This window comes from Drosophila kikkawai, chromosome 3R (genome assembly GCF_030179895.1).
Source record: "Drosophila kikkawai strain 14028-0561.14 chromosome 3R, DkikHiC1v2, whole genome shotgun sequence".
Taxonomy (NCBI): Eukaryota; Metazoa; Arthropoda; class Insecta; order Diptera; family Drosophilidae; genus Drosophila; species Drosophila kikkawai.
Window position 1 is genome coordinate 25,727,196 of NC_091731.1, and position 18,163 is coordinate 25,745,358.

The window sequence follows — 18,163 nt, forward strand, 5'->3', positions numbered from 1 at the left end:
ATCTCACAATGCCAGGAAATTGTATACTGTATTTATCGCTCCCTCGACAGCAATTCAATTTAAAATTTAATTTTCGCTCCCACCTCATTCAAACAAACTGTGACACCGAAAAAACAATTACGTTTATTATTCATGCAAAACGTGTTTAGGATGCGCCACATTTTCCACATGCATCTTATTTCTCCCCTCGTCCTCGGTCGCCGCATCCTGCTGGCAACATCATTAGAAGGCATCGCAAAAAAAAAAAAAAAAAAGAAAGCCGTGGAACAGAGTATATATAAAAAGTGTGCGCGCAAATGAAATTTCACCTGCTATCAACAAATTGCGCTACTTTGCAGGTTAACTGCAGCGGAACAGACGGGGCAACCGCGTCCGCTAGACAACAACAAGAAAGGTTCCTATAATCGGAATGACCGACTATAAGATACCCGGTAAATCTCTTTCCTTGGAGCATTTGCACACTAAAGATTTAATCTTTATTTTAATATTAATTTTTGGTTATTTTTTATTCCCATGAGAACTATTTTTCAATGCGTAAGTGTGTCTTTGAGCTGCCTAAAAATATTCCTTCACCTATGGGTTTTTCATTCCACTGTTCTTGGTATCATCCTGTTCAGTTGTTGGCTATACCTAAATCTTTTCGAATCTAATACACCCTTGTACGCTCTGAGAGAACCAGGTAAACCAAGAACAACCAGAGGCAGCAACTTCACTTGATGTGCATGACTTGCAACAAAGCGAGAGTCCCTGGTGGAAGTGCAGTTGATTGCTGACTCTGGGTTCGAGGATATAGTGGGGGGCTCTGCATCTGGTCCTGGCTCTGGTTCGAGATGAGCAGGGAGATGCTGTTAAAAGCACTGAGGTTACGACGTGTCGGAATTTTTATGCGTTTTAAAGTATTTCCATGGGCGAGGCCAGCTGGCGGGGAAAGGCAGCGCCCGTAAAACTGTATTAAGCGTGGAAAACTAAGTTATGCGACCGAGCAGAGAGTTACGTAGAGCAGCGCCATAACAACTTAGCACGTACGGCCACTGGCCCAGAACGTGTGTGTGTGTGAGGGGGATCAGCGGGAGGGGTTTAGCCTCCTCCAGGGGGCGGTATCCAGAGTGTGAGAGGTCGTAATGATGTGGGTGGCTCGAATGACACGTTGCGGAAGTTGTGGCTTAGTTTGTGGGCGGGCCGACAGTTTATGTCTGCGAGCTTAGCTCAAAAATACGCCAACTTGTTTGCTCAAAAGGCATAAAACATAAAAAATACCCCCACACACCCACACACACACACTCTACACTCGCTCTGGTGGAGTCCTTTATGCCGCCATTACCACATCATAAAATCCTTCTTTTTTGTGTCCAACTAATGATGGATGAACCATAGCCACAGGTAGAGAGCGTAGTAAAGATATCAAGCTGTTTCACGACCCATATGCTACCACTCCTCCCCCCGGGAAACTCGTACAGCCATATCCACAGATGCGTGCTTGTGTGTGTGCAGCACCTGTAATGACTCCATCCGAACTCGGTCCGCACACCGCCATTACATTAATTATGTTCCACTGAATGCAGGAACACTCTGATGCCATATTTTATGCGGAATTTCGCTTAACAAATTGAAAATTCTGTTTTGCCCGCGAATTAGCTCTTACCATCTAACATACATGTGTAATTTTTTAATGTAACTAATTGCAAGTTAAAACGGAAATTATAATACATTTATGGCAAATATTTTGGCTCTTCTTTCGTTGGCATTATGTATTTTTGATTCGTTTTATTTTCGACAATAAATGATACAACATTTGATACGGTAATTATGTGTTTATTGTTCCGTGAAACAAAGCTTCTCGTGTTTAGTTCAATAAATGTAACCAGTTTAGCGCTAGAAATATGGTGTTGTATGAAAAATAAATGAATTTAGATGTGATGAGATTTTATTCATTTATATTTTTGTGCTTGGAAAGTATTTTCAAATAAACTGCTTGAGTTAGCCTATCTATAAACATTTCAAAAATGATTAGAACTCGATGAAAAAGTATAAAATAGTATTTGTAAGTGGCAGCCATCAATTTAGACTTAATTTCAAAGCAATTTTCTCTACCAGAGCTGCCATTCATATCAGAGTTTTTACCCTCATTATTTTCAATGACCAGTGGTATTCGCAAATTGTTGTTAAATAACATTTCATTGTTTGCAAAGGCCGCACAGCTCATTAGTCGCGTCAAAATGATCTGTTAAGAGCGCAAATCAATTAGCTAACGGGTGAAATGTCAAAAGCTTTTAGCCGCCACTGAACTGGATTTCTTTAGAGGAAAAATATTAGTTTTTATTTATTTCGAAGCTGTCAGTAAATTTCAATTATTTCAATAAAAAAATGGTGCTTTATGAAAATTCGGTTTGCTGATGGTTTATACACAGTGGAAATGTCAAACCGATAAATGCAACTGAAACGGCCACAAAAAACATTTTCCGCTAGCACATGGCCGCTTACATTTGCGGTCATTCCTGTCAGTTTTCGCTTTACTACAAATAATATAATATAAAAGCGAACAAACCTCGGTGCATAATTGATAGATGGGTCGAATGGGCAAATAGAACAACGGAAGGCGGGCGGTCCGAAAAGTGTGTTTTTGATAGACACTCCGACACGATACCACACACTATTAGGGTTTATTAAGCGACATCTAATGCCTGTCGGCTTTTTGCTAACACGTCAGTGTTAGTGTGTGTATGTGAAATGATGTTGGGCCTGTGGTTTTTCCATTTTAACGTAAATATTTATTTGTGCCAAATATATGTATGTATATGAAACAAGTGCAAAGTGCAGAGCCGTCAGAATCAGGGCAACTGGCTAAATATTATGGCAGCGGCAGACCGAATATCAGTAGTCATGTTTATTTGAAGCATAATTAAAAACGGCACGAGCTGCGGAAATGCTCGCATGTCAAATATTTACTGACAGCTCGACAGCTCTTTCACAAAACGCAATCTAAAAAGGCCATTGATTTGGATTTTTCAATGTGATTTTTGTTCTCTCAACCCGAATTCGATTAAGTCATTGCGTAGGGATGCATCCCAGAAGCCGTATTAATTTCGCATAAGCTCAGGTCAAAGATGGCACCACCTTTAAATCCGAAGTCATCTGTGGGAAAATATTTACGTGCATACGGGATGAATCTCCGCCGGCACCTGGGCCCATCCATCCTAGAGTCCTCCTCAAAGGCGGCTCGGTACTGGCTAAAAACAAATTTGCCAAAGGCCAATTTTTCTTTTGCTTTTTTGGGGCCGAGCAGTGAGCAGGCCGCCCCCTTTCCACCTCGTGGGCGTGGCCAAATTGGATTTGTCCTGACGTCAACACTCACAAAGTACACCCAGGCAGGCGGAGACTGGGGGTAGGATACTGGAGATGTATAAAGATCGGAGAGGACACACAGGATATGCAAATTTCAAGGTTGAGCCTGCAATTTGGTTTCAATTTTGGAGCATCGTAAAATTGCAATTTATGAAATATCGTAAAGTCGTCGCCTCGTCGATTCCCAGACCAATTAACAGTCCACACAAAGCGAGTCCCTTAATTGCTGCCTTCCGGCCTTTGGAAACTCATTTCCTGCAAAGGGACTAGGCTCCTTTACGGTCACCTCATCCCCTCCCCAGCCCTCAGGCTCAAGGATATATCCTGGGCATACCAATTTGCCTGCTGACAATATGTGCAAGTGTGTTTTTCTAGTATTAATTAACCCTAATTAAGTTCACAACGACCAGAAAGTTCACAACTACAGCAAAGAGAGGGAAAGCAATGGCCGGCGGGCGTGGAAGCATTTCAAGTGAAATGATTAAACATCTGCCGCAGCAGCAGCAGCAGCCGCATGTCACAAGTTATTTTTACTCCTGGCCCAGGACTGCAGGCTACGTCCTGAGACATTTAACGAGAATCCTCTTTGCCCGCACGAATGTGTTGTAAAATGTTTAATTAAAGTATGCAAAGTTGTGTCAGCTGCCGCCATCTGTTTGTAAATAACTTCCGGTGGGGGAATCGCTTTTAAAAATGTGCAAGTCACATCGAATAAATTATGCTCTTTAAGCTTAAAAGTGTATCAGGAGGATATTATGTTGGCTTAAATATATTTAATATGAAGAAATTGAAAAGGGAGAAAGTGTATTTAAACGATTTCATTCTATTTTTGTCATAATTTCAATTACTCCACGTAAGAGTATGAGATTATTTAATTGCCCTGTAGTTGACTTAACTTGGCTTGTTATTTAATTTCTTGTGTGTTCTTGTGCCCGTGTCATGTGACTTGAAACTGATATTTTAATTAATTTTTGGGTAGAGGCCAAAAAGTTTACCCGGCACCCTAACTGCCATAACTTCGGAATGACCAAGTTTTAGCTGGGCTGCTGCCTAATCTGTGTCTTCATTAACATGGCCCCGGGGCCAGGTGGTTCCAATCCCAGTTCCCAAGATCCCCCGAATATGAAAACCCGGGACTGCTGTTGGCTTGTCTTGTATTTGATTGCCTCAGTTGATGTCTACATTTGGGCCAAGTTGCCTCTCTAACGGGTGCTGTGAACTTGTGGTGACGTCTGTGTCTGCCTCCTAACTCGGGTCGCTATTTCAGAATCCATTTTGATTGCGGGAGATCACTTGCACTTGGACCCACCACAGGGGTTGCAGCAGGGGTTGCAGCACGGGCTGCAGCACGGGCTGCAGCAGGGGTTGCAACAAGGGCTACAACATGGGCCGCAGCAGGGATTACAACAGGGGTTACAGCAGGGGTTGCAGCATGGGCTGCAACAGGAATTGCAGGAGTTGCAGGAGTTGCAGTTGTTACAGTTGTTGCAGGGATTGCAGGAGTTGCAGGAGTTGCAGGGGTTGCAGCACTTATTGCACGGACCGCAGCAGCATGGACTGCAGCAAGGGCCGCAGCAGGGGCCGCAGCAAGGACCGCAGCAGGGACCACAGCAAGGACCGCAGCAGGGACTGCAGCAGGGACTGCAACAGGGACTGCAGCAGGGACTACAGCAGGGACCGCAGCAGGGACTGCAGCAGTCATTGCAGCATGGCGAGCAGCAGGGGCTACACATCTTGGATTCTTGCTGCCACGAAAGAAGGTTTGGGTTTTCAGTTGACCTGGGTTAAGATCGTTAAGGATGGCTGCTCACCTTGTACCCGTCAGAGATCACAGGCCTGGGGTAGGGAATTTGGATAACTAGGTGTGACTGCTTCTAACAAAAACGTTTCTACTGCTACCCCGACCTTAGTTAAAAGGCCAGCTTGATCAGCAAGGAATCAAGTCTACTCTGCAAGTCTACCCCTCGATATTCACTTGAATTTCTCACGTTTAAGCAAGATTTAATTGTTAATCTGCTGAAATTTTCGTATAAATGGCCAAAAGCGCCGCATTTGTAATATTACCCATACCACACGTTGCCGAAAGAGAAATTGGAGTGGGGTCACAGGATGGCTTTTAAATGGACATTTAAAACAGCTTGATGACTTGTGGCGTGTGTAGATCTAAAGTAAAAGGAACTCTACTCTCGTTGATTTCGTTTTCACTCTCATTTTCCCTGATTGGAATACACTCTCGTCTCCCCTCGTTCCTCTTACCACACACGTTAATCAACAGTTTCGTGTGGAAATGCAAACTAAGCAAATTTCTGGCATCTGTTTTATTTTGGTGAAAGTTGAGCTAAACACTTGGGTGGGATGCGGCTGCCTCGAGGGCGTTGCTTTGACAAATCACACCACCCCCGCCCGAACCCGAAAAGAGGGCCTCCGGAGGAGCCTCTCCGGCTGTCGTCACTGACAATTGAACGGCTTTGATCTTTTCAGCGCGTCTGTCTCTCTCTCTCCAATTTTTGCGTGTCGATTGCGTTGATTGTGCGAGTGTGCAAGTGTGTGTGTGTGGGTTGCCAGCGGCTATGTCCTTCTGGTCCTTCGGCCAGGAGTGTCGAGCCGTCAGTCGGGCGGTGTATTTGTCAGAGGACGACAACGAGCCTGGCACTGGCATTGAATGCATGAAACCTTTTGTCAATTACGTCGCCCCCAAACCCCGAACCCCGAACGCCACTTCGCACTTCCCATTTTTCGCCGGCTTTCCCCCCCCCCCTGCTCCCTGACTATTTTCCTTCTTTTTTTTCGAAACCGTTGGCGTGGCTTTACCTCCCTTGTCAAAGCCAGATTGGCGGGTCAAGGGGGGCAGGAATCCATCCTGAAAGGCAAAAAATAGGCATAGATGAAATGATTGCTGATTTCAGCTATGCATACGCCAGGACCTCACTGCCACTGCCACTCCCAGTGCCACTGCCACTGGCAGTGCCACCTTTTGGGCCATCAAGAGCTCGCACCAATTAAATTGACGTACAAGTGGTCAAACCCGAAATGATTTTACGCTACATTCGCCGTTTTAATTGGAGCACAAATTCCGGCATTCGGTTATTCCTGCCTCGGATCCGGTACCTTTTTTCTGCGATTTAACGTATGCATATCCTGTCATTCAATTTTTCATGCCTGCCATATTGGTTATCATTCCATTGTGAAAACGAATAAGTTTTTTATTTAAAAACTCCCCCGTAACATCTTTATTTGTATTAACATTAAAGGCATTAAAGGCATACCTTTAGAGGCTATTTATGAATTGTCCAAATTTACACACAGCAACTTGACCTCGAGACATATCGATTTCATTGCTTGATTGCATTTGTTTCTGTCTTTACAAGACAAATCCATCTTCCTTTGCAGCGAGTTAAGTGTTTCACCTTAAGTTTAAATGGCATTTCCAATAGACTGCTCTTCGGGGTCAAAGACAAATTGGAATTCACCCAACTGTCACATCTATCATATCTAAACCATTGATTTGCGCGATACTCCAAAACCCAATTCGTGGAGAATTTCAAACTGTCTGCGACAGACACAATTATGTCAAAGTCAAAACTCGAGAGCGGATTTCTGGCTCGCAGTCTCCCGCCAAAAATTAATTTTATACCAAAAATGTTGTGCAGTCATCGGGCAGAAATAAAGGCCCAGACGGAAAAAATCAATTGCTTCGGCTCGGTTTGGAGAGGAAGGAAAAATGTGGAGGCTCGGTTCGTTTTAGCCGAAATTGCCAGTTAATTGGCAATTCAGCAAATAGCATGCGTTTTAGCCGACCTTCCGCATACTGCCAACTCATCGACTTTGGTCCATCCCTTGGCCGTCGGGCGATGTTCGGGGTTGAAAATGAGGCCGCGTATTGGCCCCGCCGCACAACAATCAATTTTAATGAACGGCATTCATTAAAAAACTTTGCAGCAGTGCGAAAATCATGATGGTGATGATGTCGCCCGGCAGCCACTTAAGCGCCGCTGATTAATTTGAAATCGAAGAGCTAAAAACGGACATTTGAAAAACATACAAGGACGTGTGTGTATCTGATGTGCTGATGCGGATGTAAGAGGAAGCCGCAGGACACCCATCAGCTGCAGAGGTGGCCAGCTCCCTCTTAGCCACACAAGTTCTGTGCGGTTAGACCTCCTTCTTCGCCTGCTCCTGACATGGCGGTTTTGTGTGGATCTGGCTGGGACGCCATACACTTATTTGCCACGTTCTCGTTCAATGTTGTTAACTTGTCGCTGCTGTTGCTTCTAAAGGGACAAGTAAACGCGGTGGCTGGGATATATAAAGTGGGACAAATTGGGGGAAAATTAAGGAGCCCCGTGAATGGCTTATTCAACGTGTTTAATGTGTTTCCTTCTATTTAAACCCAAAAAACAACTTCTTCTAGTTGGCTTCATTGCAAAATGGAATAAGTATCTTAGATTTTAATACTTCCAAAGAACTCAGGTTATGAAAATACAATACGTATATAATATAAAAATATATAGTTACTTTACACACAGTTGAGTTATACAAACACCTTGGCAGCAACTCAATATTCATTCCGAATTTCTTCTTGGAAATTTAACCGGCTGAATAAACTTACACTTTGTAAGGTCTTCAACGTTTCATTAATAAAAGAAAACAAACTTTTGAAAAACAATTCAATTCATGATTTCTAACAAAGTTATTATTTTTCTCAGTAAATGTATGCAAATTAAAGCCTAGTGTTTGCCAACAGCTTTAATGCCCAATCAACCGACACACACAATGCCCCATTCCGAACTCTGACCCAAACCTAAACAGCCGCATCGGTAGCGCCTTGTACGTGACATGTGCTTTGGCGAAATCGAAGCCCAAAATTGTCATTTCGATTAACAAGAAATCCACTTTTCTCTTACTTTTTCTCTCGTTTCTCTGGGCCTGCCCCAAATCAATTTCAGCATCGCTCACACAGACGTCGGCAGAGGCGGCCAGAGGAGGAGGAGGAGGAGGAGGAGAGGCATCTGGAACGGCAGCGTCATCGGCAGCATCCACGGCCATCAGTTCCGATGAGAACGGCGACCCATCATCGGCGACCGCATTCGCCAGTCTGGCTCAAGTGTCCTCGCTCCTGCCGGAGGCATCCGCCTTTTCGGCGACGGCGGGCCTCGTGGAGCCGTATCTGGATGGCTATGCCACCTCGAATGTGACCACTCAGATCGGGACACACGCGTATCTGCCCTGTCGGGTGAGTGCTTCTCCATCTGCCCATCTCTCCCCATCCCTAAACCATCTATCTCTCTTTGCCAAGCCAAACAAGCTAAACTAGCAGAAAAATAAATTCATAATTTCTGGTTTATTTTCCCTTTTTACTGCGCTACAGTCTAACTTCCATTACTCAAACTTTGCCAAGTGAAACACATTAAACTTGAACTAAACTAATCTTACAAATAACATAAATTTGCATATCTGGAGGGATAAAAACTTTTACTTTATCAAGAGGTTTTTAGCTGTTTAATTTTTACTTGCAGTATCTACAGTTTTTCTTTAAAATTTTGACTTTATTCTCTGGGTTGCTATATCATAGAAAATCTAACATATTCCAGTTAAGCTGACTAGAGCAAAAAATAAAATTATAACTAAATTAAATGCAAGATTTTATCTGGATAATTCCCGATAGTTTCCATAAAGGAAGTTCTCCTGTAAGTCCGCATACAAAGTTGCGTGCTGGCTTGTGGGGGTCTGCGTGCGTGTTTTTATTTGTAATTATTATTATTATTGTTGTTGTGGCTGGCCTCATCAGCGTGGCCAGGTCCTGGACCTGGCCGGAGCCCTAATAGAAAACACATTAAATTTTATTGCGTAAATATTTGTTGGATCCCCCTGAACCACAAGCGCGACACAGGGGGAGTCGCCGGGGGCCAAAGGACGCACGAGGACGAGGTGTGACCGCAGCCTGTGTATTTAACGCAAGGCTCAAAAACAAATGCCAAACAAACGTGGCCAAGACTCTCTCTCTCGGGCGATTTCTCACACGCTTTCCCATTGTTTGCGCAGGTGTTTAAAGGCCATCAGGAAAATCCGGGGGAAAAGCCGAGGCGAGGTGTACGGGGGAAATGGAAAATACCCGTGGCACGCAGCCAGGCAAATTGTTTGCTTACAAGTTGTAAATATTTTATTTAGCATAAACGAAAACTGAAAATTAAATTTCAACAAATTAGTTTTACGGCATCGGTGCCAAGTTTCTCGTTTTGGTGTCGAGGTCAGCCGCGCTACGTGACTCAATTGCCAAATGGGAATGGTCGGCTAATTATTTAGTATTTACTTAATTTGGGCATTGAACCAGGGATTACATTATTTCACACTCCCTCAGCCATTTGTTTAGGCTTTGTGCGAAAAGTAAATATAAAATTCACAAGTAAATGTCCGCCGGCAGTCAAGCTTTACTGTTTTTTAAATCTGCTGAATAATAAGCCTTCGTCTATGGCTTACGGCAAAAGTTTAAATGAAAAAAAAATATTATCAAATATAAGTGTTTAAAAAATAAACAGAATCTTTTGAATACAAAAAGGTAGAATGTAACAGAATACCATAAGTAAATTTTGAATTACATCGAATTTATCACAGATTTTATTCTTAGATACTATTACGTATAATTTTAAATTGTAGAAATAATCTAAAAATAAGATTTAAGTTAATCTTGTTACCAAATATATGAATAAGATTGTTAAATGATAAAAAACACTTTACCATCTTATTACGGATTTCTTCCATAAGCCATCTTAGCTACTTTGGCCCCTAATTGTATAAGATTTTTTTGTAGGCCCTATGGAGAATTATTTTCAAAAGAAAATGTATTCCCAGAACACATTAATCCACGAGCTCCAATTTCCGTCAAAGAACAAAAACATTAATCGCGGCGGCTGAAATATTTAATGCATGCTGGTGGGGCCGGGCGACCTGGGTCCTGTAATTTTCCAGCCGAGCAATGTTAATTTCTTGTTGTCATGGTCAATTAAGTGCTCCTCCGCAGAGTTCAGCCCACGACAGCCTAGACAGCTTTGCCGGCCTGCTCCGTCCTGCCGAGCCATCAGTTGCCGATCCCGGAATGAAAAGTATAAGACTCGCATCTCAATTTTCGTCAATTACTCGTCGTTGGCTTTACACTTTATGCCCGTCGAGGATGACACGCCCAGTTTGTTCGATGCTCCTTTGGTCTTCCTCCATGCTTCGTGCTCCATTCTCCTGGTGCCTTTCATTCCATTCTCTGTTCAAATGCTGCATTAAGTGCCACAGTTGAGTGAGTCCTCTTAGCCGAGAGGGACAAGGCGGGAGCAAAGTAGAAGCCAGGAGCAAGGGCAACGACAGGACTCAGACAAGAATTGGTCCTCGGTCCGCTTCTTTTCAAATTGGCCTCACTGGCCGGGCACTTCGATGACATCAGGTGGAGCAGCACATCCTTTCGCAAATGGCTTATTTGAAATATTCCAAGCAGCAGCTTATATGTAATTGTGGAAACTTACCTTAACTTTTGTTCCGGCCAGAGAATGTGAGCTTCAATTAAATGGAGGAGTACTGATTTCCGATATCGTTGCCATCGAATGCAATCTCGGAATGGTATTTTCCACAAAACCAAATTAGTAATCCGACTGCGACCGGTCCGAGGCCCAATTAAATGCGACACATGCAACGGGCTCCTAATGAGACCATTACATCGGAATTACAGGGCGGTGACAGCAGCTAAACATTTAATGGATCCCCTACTCGTACCTCGTGGCGAATCCTAAGCCCCGAAACGGAATCAGGGACTAGAGTGTCGAACGGACGAAAGCATTTCGATGCAAACAGAGGAGCTGCTGTGTGTGCGGCGCCTATAAATGCATTTTAGATTTACTAACTACGACACATTTCGATATTATCTGAAACATGCGGATGCCTCTGCATCTGGGCCGGCCTCTGTGTGCCTATTGGGACATGGGTTTGTCTATCTGTCTGCCGGCTTAATGTTCATTTCGGTATTTAATTACATTTCAATGTAGTTTCTGTGGGAAGCCACTCCCTGCTTTCCTCCAACCCGATGCTTCCACCAGTTCGTCTGCAGTAATTTACTCTCGTGGGTGTGGGTGACATTTCTCTTCCACTTGTTGAGCAACTCCCACGTAGACCTGCCAAAATCACCAGAGGTTGGCCGTCCGTATGGTTAATGGAGCGCATACTTAGTCCTGGAGTTGGGAGGCTTAATCTCATTAAAGGAAATTCAGGTGGAGCCGTGAGGCAGTTGTTGTGGCCAATATTTACTAGCTATATAATGGCCAAGTTTGCACAATAATATTACTAGGATAGTATTGAATCATTTCTCTATTACAAATTTTAATTATCTAAGGCATTTGTCATATAATGTATTCAGTAAAATTGGTAACAAATATAACAAGCTGCTAATAACAATAACAACCAGATTACGCCGATGCTTTTAAAATGTAACATATTTCTTTAAATAAATAAAATCACAGGAATATATACCTACTGTTAATGTTCTTTTTTTACCCACCCATTTATTACCGAGTCCATTTAATTTTTAATATTAATGTAAAATCTATAAAGTCCCAGCCGCAATAATCCATTCATATTTCTCTCTTATTCCCACAGGTCAAGCAGCTGGGCAACAAATCGGTGTCCTGGATCCGACTGCGGGATGGACACATCTTGACCGTTGACAGGTAATTAACAAACTCATTTCCTGGCATTTGAGAGCGGCCCTGGACGTGTTTCTGCTGACAATTACAAATCAATTCTCACCCGTCCCATCCAGAGTCGTTAATATCGATGTCCGTTTCTGGTTGCCTTGGGGACCCGCTGCTGTTATTTTGCTTAATTGACAGCACAAGTGCTACAAACACAATAATTTACAGACGAGCATAAATATTTGCGTAATTACTGAGATACAGGCGCAGTTTCCAATGCCGCGTACTTAAGTGTACATATTTGCAAGTGATTTACTGATGGCCATCGCTCTGTCAGAGACATTCCTGGCATATGCATGAAAATAATAATTGGCAGTCAGCAGTAGTGACATTTGCCAATTATAATATTATGAGTTGTGAAAATGCGGCCACAAAGTCTGAATTTAATGACAGCCAAACGAAGCAGATCAATGACCCGTAGACATTGACCTAAACCGAAAACATTTAATCTTAAATGCCTGAGGTATGGGATATAACATTGCATTTCAATTAAATGCTATATTCCATAATTTTGGTATAAGTTGATTCCTCACCTGCAGGTCACCTTAAAGTCTTGTCTAAATCTAGATAAACACTGGACATTTTGTGTCTCCTTGTACATATTTCTGTAAATTCAATTGAGGCGAAAACCATTTAGAACAAAATTGATTAAGAGCACTAACTCGGCAGCATCCGAAGAGCCTTTTCAATTCCAATCTGCGTGTCCTAGAGCAGCAGTTGCAGGTGTGTCATCAATGATTCCAGCTTGTGGATGCCTGAATGCTGGATGTTGATTGTGGAGATGTCCTTTCTGCCGTGTTCCCTGTATGACAGGCGAAGCGGAAACGCAAGTGTGCAATTTCATTGCATTTTTTCTCCCTTCCTCGAAATCCAGTAAAACTTTGCTACAAACTGTCTCCGACTCGGCATGTTGTTGTTTCTCAGTCTGTCTCTTTCTTGGCACTGAGAAAAATATTATTATAAGGATGGACTAACTTTTCAAAACATTAATAACTTATGGAAACACCAGTATTACTTATCAATTTCGATGATATCAACTAATTAATGGTTAGAAATTATATTTTTATTAGCCATCTTAGCAGCATTTCTCTATGTGCATGCCCCACATCCTGTGTTTTAGCCACGTTTGCCTTTTGGGGGCGTATTGAGCTGCAGGGTGGCAAGGCAAACATTTCCAGCTTATTACTTTGATAGAAAAGTAAAACCAATGAACCTTTCACATTAGATAAGACAGCCAGCCTGTTTGTCGTCCTGGCGGAGTAGCTGCTCGCATATGTGTGTGTGTGTGTTTGAGGGCCCTGGACCGCGCCAGGGAGTGTGTGGCAGGACTCTGTGAAAGCCAGGATGAATGGCTGGGCTGGAATGAATGACTGGCTGGCTGCAGGCAAACATTGCTGGGCGGCGAGCATTGAAATTTAGCCGAGATAGTGTCCTTACTGATTGCTTCCTGCAGTGCCCACCAGAGCGGGCTCCACGGGTCCTCCTGCCCCAGTTAGCCGCCCATCCTGGGGCCAAGTCTTCCTGCATTTGCTGCTTCCGCCGCCAGATGATTGTGTGCGTCGAGTCGAGGCGAGTCGCAGCGAGCGATTTCTTTCCTGCTACTGGAGCAGTGTCTTCTGTCACATTTATCTAGAAAGTTTTCTTTTTGCCCCGCTCGAAAGGAGCCCAACTGTTTGTCCTTCGCCAGCAGTTTCCCGGCATATCAAGCATAATGGGAATAGATTTCAAAAACTTTCAGGATGGAGTGTGCTGTATAATAGCGCAAATGATGTGTTTACACTATCATATAAATGTCACGTGCAATGGCGCCCTTTGTTTGCCACTGGACACATGCTCTCCCCAATTTATAGCCCGCTCTCCCTCGCCCCCAGTCGCCACAATGGATTACTTGCCCCAAAAGGCGGAGCAAGGAGCAAGTCCTTGGGCGGCGGTTCTGGTAATTACCCATCCAGGTGTTGCTCGGCTACTTTGTTATCTCTTATCTGGGGAGACACCACAGACAGACCACGTGAGCCACCCACGCACCCATCCACCCAGGAGCTGCATGTGCAGCAGGAGATGAGCTGCCTCTTAATGGGATTCTCCGAGTGGCAACCACAACAAGCTGCAACGGCATCGCCTGATGAGATAACCGAAGCGGAGGAAATGAAATTCTCCGGCGAGGGGAGAGAATCATTGCACATACTTGTGCGTCTGAGGTTAAAGTGAAAAACTCCTTTGATGGCTGCTGCGAAAGGACACCCTAGCCAGCAGTTTTCCGGAAATTATTTACCTTTAGGGAAGGACAGTCTTTCGAATTTAAAGCTGAGAAGGTCTTAAAATAACACAAATAGAGCTAATCAATTGAAAAGTTTCGAGTTTTCAGTAGCCAAGATTGCATGGTTATACATAAAATATATATATTTAAATGCTTTTTCTTAGGCAAGACTCTTGACATATTATATAAATCGAAAAGGCTGAAAGATCTTCGTAGCCTTAAAGTTTGAATAAAACATTTGCCCAAAAGCTAGTCTCAGCACATTCCATTCTTTTGAGCCCTTGGTGTAAACCCCTAAACTCCACACAGAATTCCCAGAAATCTCAATGGGATCACCCATTTGATTAGGCCACTTGAAGGAATGTTTGTTGCATGCAACCAACTAACTAACCGGAGTATCCGAGTGGCCCTTTCAAAGGGAAAGCAAGGCGGACCGGCGCACACAGAGTTTCCTTTTTCAACAATAAATTGCAGATGGAAACTTATGCGGCATCGGGTCACTTCCCAGCACTTGAGCAACGAGAAAGCCACAAAATAAGGGACAGGCCGAAAGGAGTTGTATAAAAATATATGTGGCGACTATGGTACAACGGAGGACTCCGAGCCGAAAAAAACGAGACCGGGAAAAGTCAAGCGCTGCGGGGAAAACTTTAAAATGAAATGAAAATTATAAAGTAACTACAAAATCTTGATAAGGAATTCGGCGAGGGGTGTATAGTTTAGGGGGAGGGAGGAAGCACGGACATCGAGGAAATGGCAAAAGTCATAAAATGTCGAGTTTTACGAGTGCAAAACGCAAGGGTCTAATCTGGGTTTAGCATCAAAACTTGTTAGTGAGGGGCTGTATGACCGGGTCCACGGGGTGGGTCCAAGTCAAGAGTCGGTTTTAGGGCGCATAATAAGCAATGTCAACGCATGTGTGCAGTGGGCGTGGCCGAGGCGACTGCCTCGCTGCATTTTAGCCAAATGACGGAAGCATTTTTGCACTTTAGGCAAAGTGCAGAGGGCAATTCCACAGAGCGTAGGGAGCCAGCCTTGGGGCTAGCAACAAGGAAGAAGGAACAAAAATATTGCAACAATGACATTAAACACAACTTATTTTAGTACTGTGTTCCCCTTCCCCCCCTGAAAAGCAACAACATTTGCATGCTGCCCCAAACACGCAACATTGTATTCAACCCTCTCTTCTCTCACTGAGTTGCCGCTTAAATGCCGCAACTAAATAACTTTGAGTGTCTTTTGAGTGGCCATTAGTAGCGGACTTAGCGAGGACTCGACTAAGTGGGTCTGCTGCCATTGTTCGTTTGTTTAGTATTTATGCTATATGGGCGCTTAAAGTCCGTTGGAATGGTCTGTGGCTGCCAGTTACCTTGTAGCTTCCCTGTTACCTGTTTATTGTTACCTTTAGTTGCAGCTGTATTATCTAAAAAGAAGCATAGAAGTGTTTATCCAACTCTACAATGCAGGGCAACATTTTTTAGACTTTTGAAAATCATAAAAATATATAAAATAGCTTTTTGCTTAAAAGTTGGAATTGATTTTAATAACTTTTCTAAGTAGCCTTTACTTACGATGTATTTTCCTCTTTTCCAGAGCCGTCTTCATTGCCGACCAGCGATTCCTGGCTATTAAGCAGCCGGAAAAGTACTGGACACTGCAGATCAAGTACGTCCAGGCTCGCGACGCTGGATCCTACGAGTGCCAGGTGTCCACGGAGCCAAAAGTCAGTGCGCGTGTCCAGCTGCAAGTTGTGGGTAAGTCAGGGCCATGGGCACGAGGCCATGAACATGATCATGAAAACGAAATACTTGGACTTTCGGTTATGAATATGAGCTTGTGGCCAGACATGGGTGCTCTTCGGGTGAGTTGGAGTGTGTAATTTGGGCGGAGGGCGAAGGTCAAGCGGCCGCAAATGCGAAAACTTTGCAGCCCCCTCACAAAGGGCAGGGCCACACATGAGTAGAGAGGCCGAGATGCTTGCATGTTCCGTGCGGCTGCTGCTGCATTTCAAATTACTCACTAAATTGCATTCAAATTGCGGCTGCTGACCATTGCCCATTGAAATGCTCAAAAGAAGCAAACAGGACAAAAAAAAGAAATGAGTGAGGAAACACACACTCGCCCCGAAAACAGACGGAGCATTTCTTTGGTCGGTCAAGTTTTTTAACGAGAAAACTTTTACGTGCTGGATTCTGGTTTTCGGTTCAGGCTCTGGCCAGGCTCTCACTCTGGTAAAAAGTTAATTAAATGTCATGTTTGCATACCGGAAGGAAAGGCAGCAGCAGCGGCAGGCCAAATGAACAATGTAAATGTCAGTCGGGGGCAGCGGTGCATGTGCCGGGTGGTCCTGTAATTGATATGAAATGACGCACATATATTTATCTGCACTCCACAATAACAACCGCATAGCTCCGGGCCAGGACACACAGAAATCAGTGTGAATATTTTTTGGCCACTCGTATTGGATTCCGAATTGTATCTATGACACGGATGCATTCATTCGAATGGATTGCTGTTGCAACTTTCCCAGGCTATCTGTCCGTTTTGCGGTTGAGCTTTGTTTCACGCCGACATTCCTTGGGGCAAAATGGCACAACTCTGGCCGGGAATTATAGCCTCGTTTCGAATTCCTTGACAATTTAAGGTCAATTTACTCGCTCTCAGATAGCAACGACAGGGGGGCGCAGAGCTGGGCGCAAAGCAGTGAAAGTAAAAAGTCAATTTGCATTTGAAGCCAACAAATTGAATTTTCTTTTATCCAACTAACACTTTGGTTTTATGGAGATCCAGCCCAAGGAGCTGCCTGACTGCCTGCCTGTCGACAAAAAAAAAGGACACACGCTGAGCTGCGGCAAAAGCTGGGGTAAAAAGAACAGGGCAAGGGCAATAGACTGGATAATGGTGTTGCCAAAAAGTGATTTTCGCATTTCCGGCTCAGCTAATTTGTATGCTAAACACTTGCGCATGTATGCCACAAACCCATGTGTGCGTGTACACAGTACACCTTAAATAAAAGTCACCAAAAATATAAAGATTTCGTAAAAATTCTAACGAGTTTTTTGAAAACTAAATTTAATTTAAAATTTTATGAAAATGTATTTCATTTATAAAAAAAAAAATTTTGCTTCACAAACTGTATTACTTTGTAAAATAATGAGAGTCCACTTTTTTTTTAAGGTGTTCTCTTGGAAAATTCGTAAGGAAAGCTTGGGCGTGGCACCCAACAGGTATCCATCTGGAGCCAAGAATATTCGCCCAGCTGAATTTTGTATGCGCGGCCACATTTGCGTTAATCTAACGACAAGTTTAAGCATAAAGGATTTCTATTCATGCCCGGCAGGGATTCGGCTATCTGTCTCTCGCTCTCTCGCCCCGATCTGTCGTCTCTGTCTGCTCGGCCATTATTTGCAGTCGTTTGGCCTTCATCCATTTCCATTGCCATTTCCACAGCCCCGGCCCGGTCCGGTCCAATCGGCCTTTGTTTGTTTGAAGTCGAATTCGGCTGTGCGTGGCCCTTCCGGTTCCTGTTCCTCTTCTGCTCTGGCCCACTCTGTTTTGCCTGCTCCTTTTCGACCAATTCGACCGGCCATAACCATTATCGGCAGCACCTATTCACCGCCACCCCTTTGCAGTTTTTCGCACTCGCTTTTCCCAGCAGCAGCAGGAGCAGGAGGAGGAGGAGGAGAAGGAGGAGCAGCTTCACCCACACCCTCCTTGGTGTCGCGCTGCTTGGCTGATTTTGTGCCTTTGCCATGTAATTTGTATTTATTGCATCGTTTTGTCTGTGCAAACGGCCAAAACTCCCTTTGCATGTTGTCGATTTTTGCGCCACCCACCG

The 18,163-nt window shown here is 43.9% G+C and overlaps 1 protein-coding gene and 1 long non-coding RNA gene across 5 annotated transcripts in view; one reads left to right on the forward strand and one right to left on the reverse strand.

The window, feature by feature from the left end:
* Nucleotides 1–18,163, forward strand: part of dpr11 (defective proboscis extension response 11) — a 68,342-nt gene that overhangs the window by 43,535 nt on the left and 6,644 nt on the right. For 2 of the 4 annotated variants that reach the window (XM_070287191.1, XM_017175236.3), the window contains exons 3-5: nucleotides 8,289–8,575; nucleotides 11,974–12,044; nucleotides 15,919–16,079. In XM_070287191.1, coding sequence (XP_070143292.1) covers nucleotides 8,289–8,575; nucleotides 11,974–12,044; nucleotides 15,919–16,079 — 519 coding nt within the window. Of the gene's footprint in view, nucleotides 1–8,288; nucleotides 8,576–11,973; nucleotides 12,045–12,136; nucleotides 12,638–15,918; nucleotides 16,187–18,163 lie in introns of those variants that run through there. The other 2 variants (XM_070287192.1, XM_070287193.1) reach the window with 2 other exon arrangements.
* On the reverse strand, nucleotides 4,480–5,285 carry LOC108080485 (uncharacterized). The gene is made up of 2 exons (XR_001770913.3): nucleotides 5,154–5,285; nucleotides 4,480–5,087 (listed from the first exon to the last, which is right to left on the reverse strand). It is a non-coding gene; the product is annotated as an uncharacterized lncRNA (long non-coding RNA).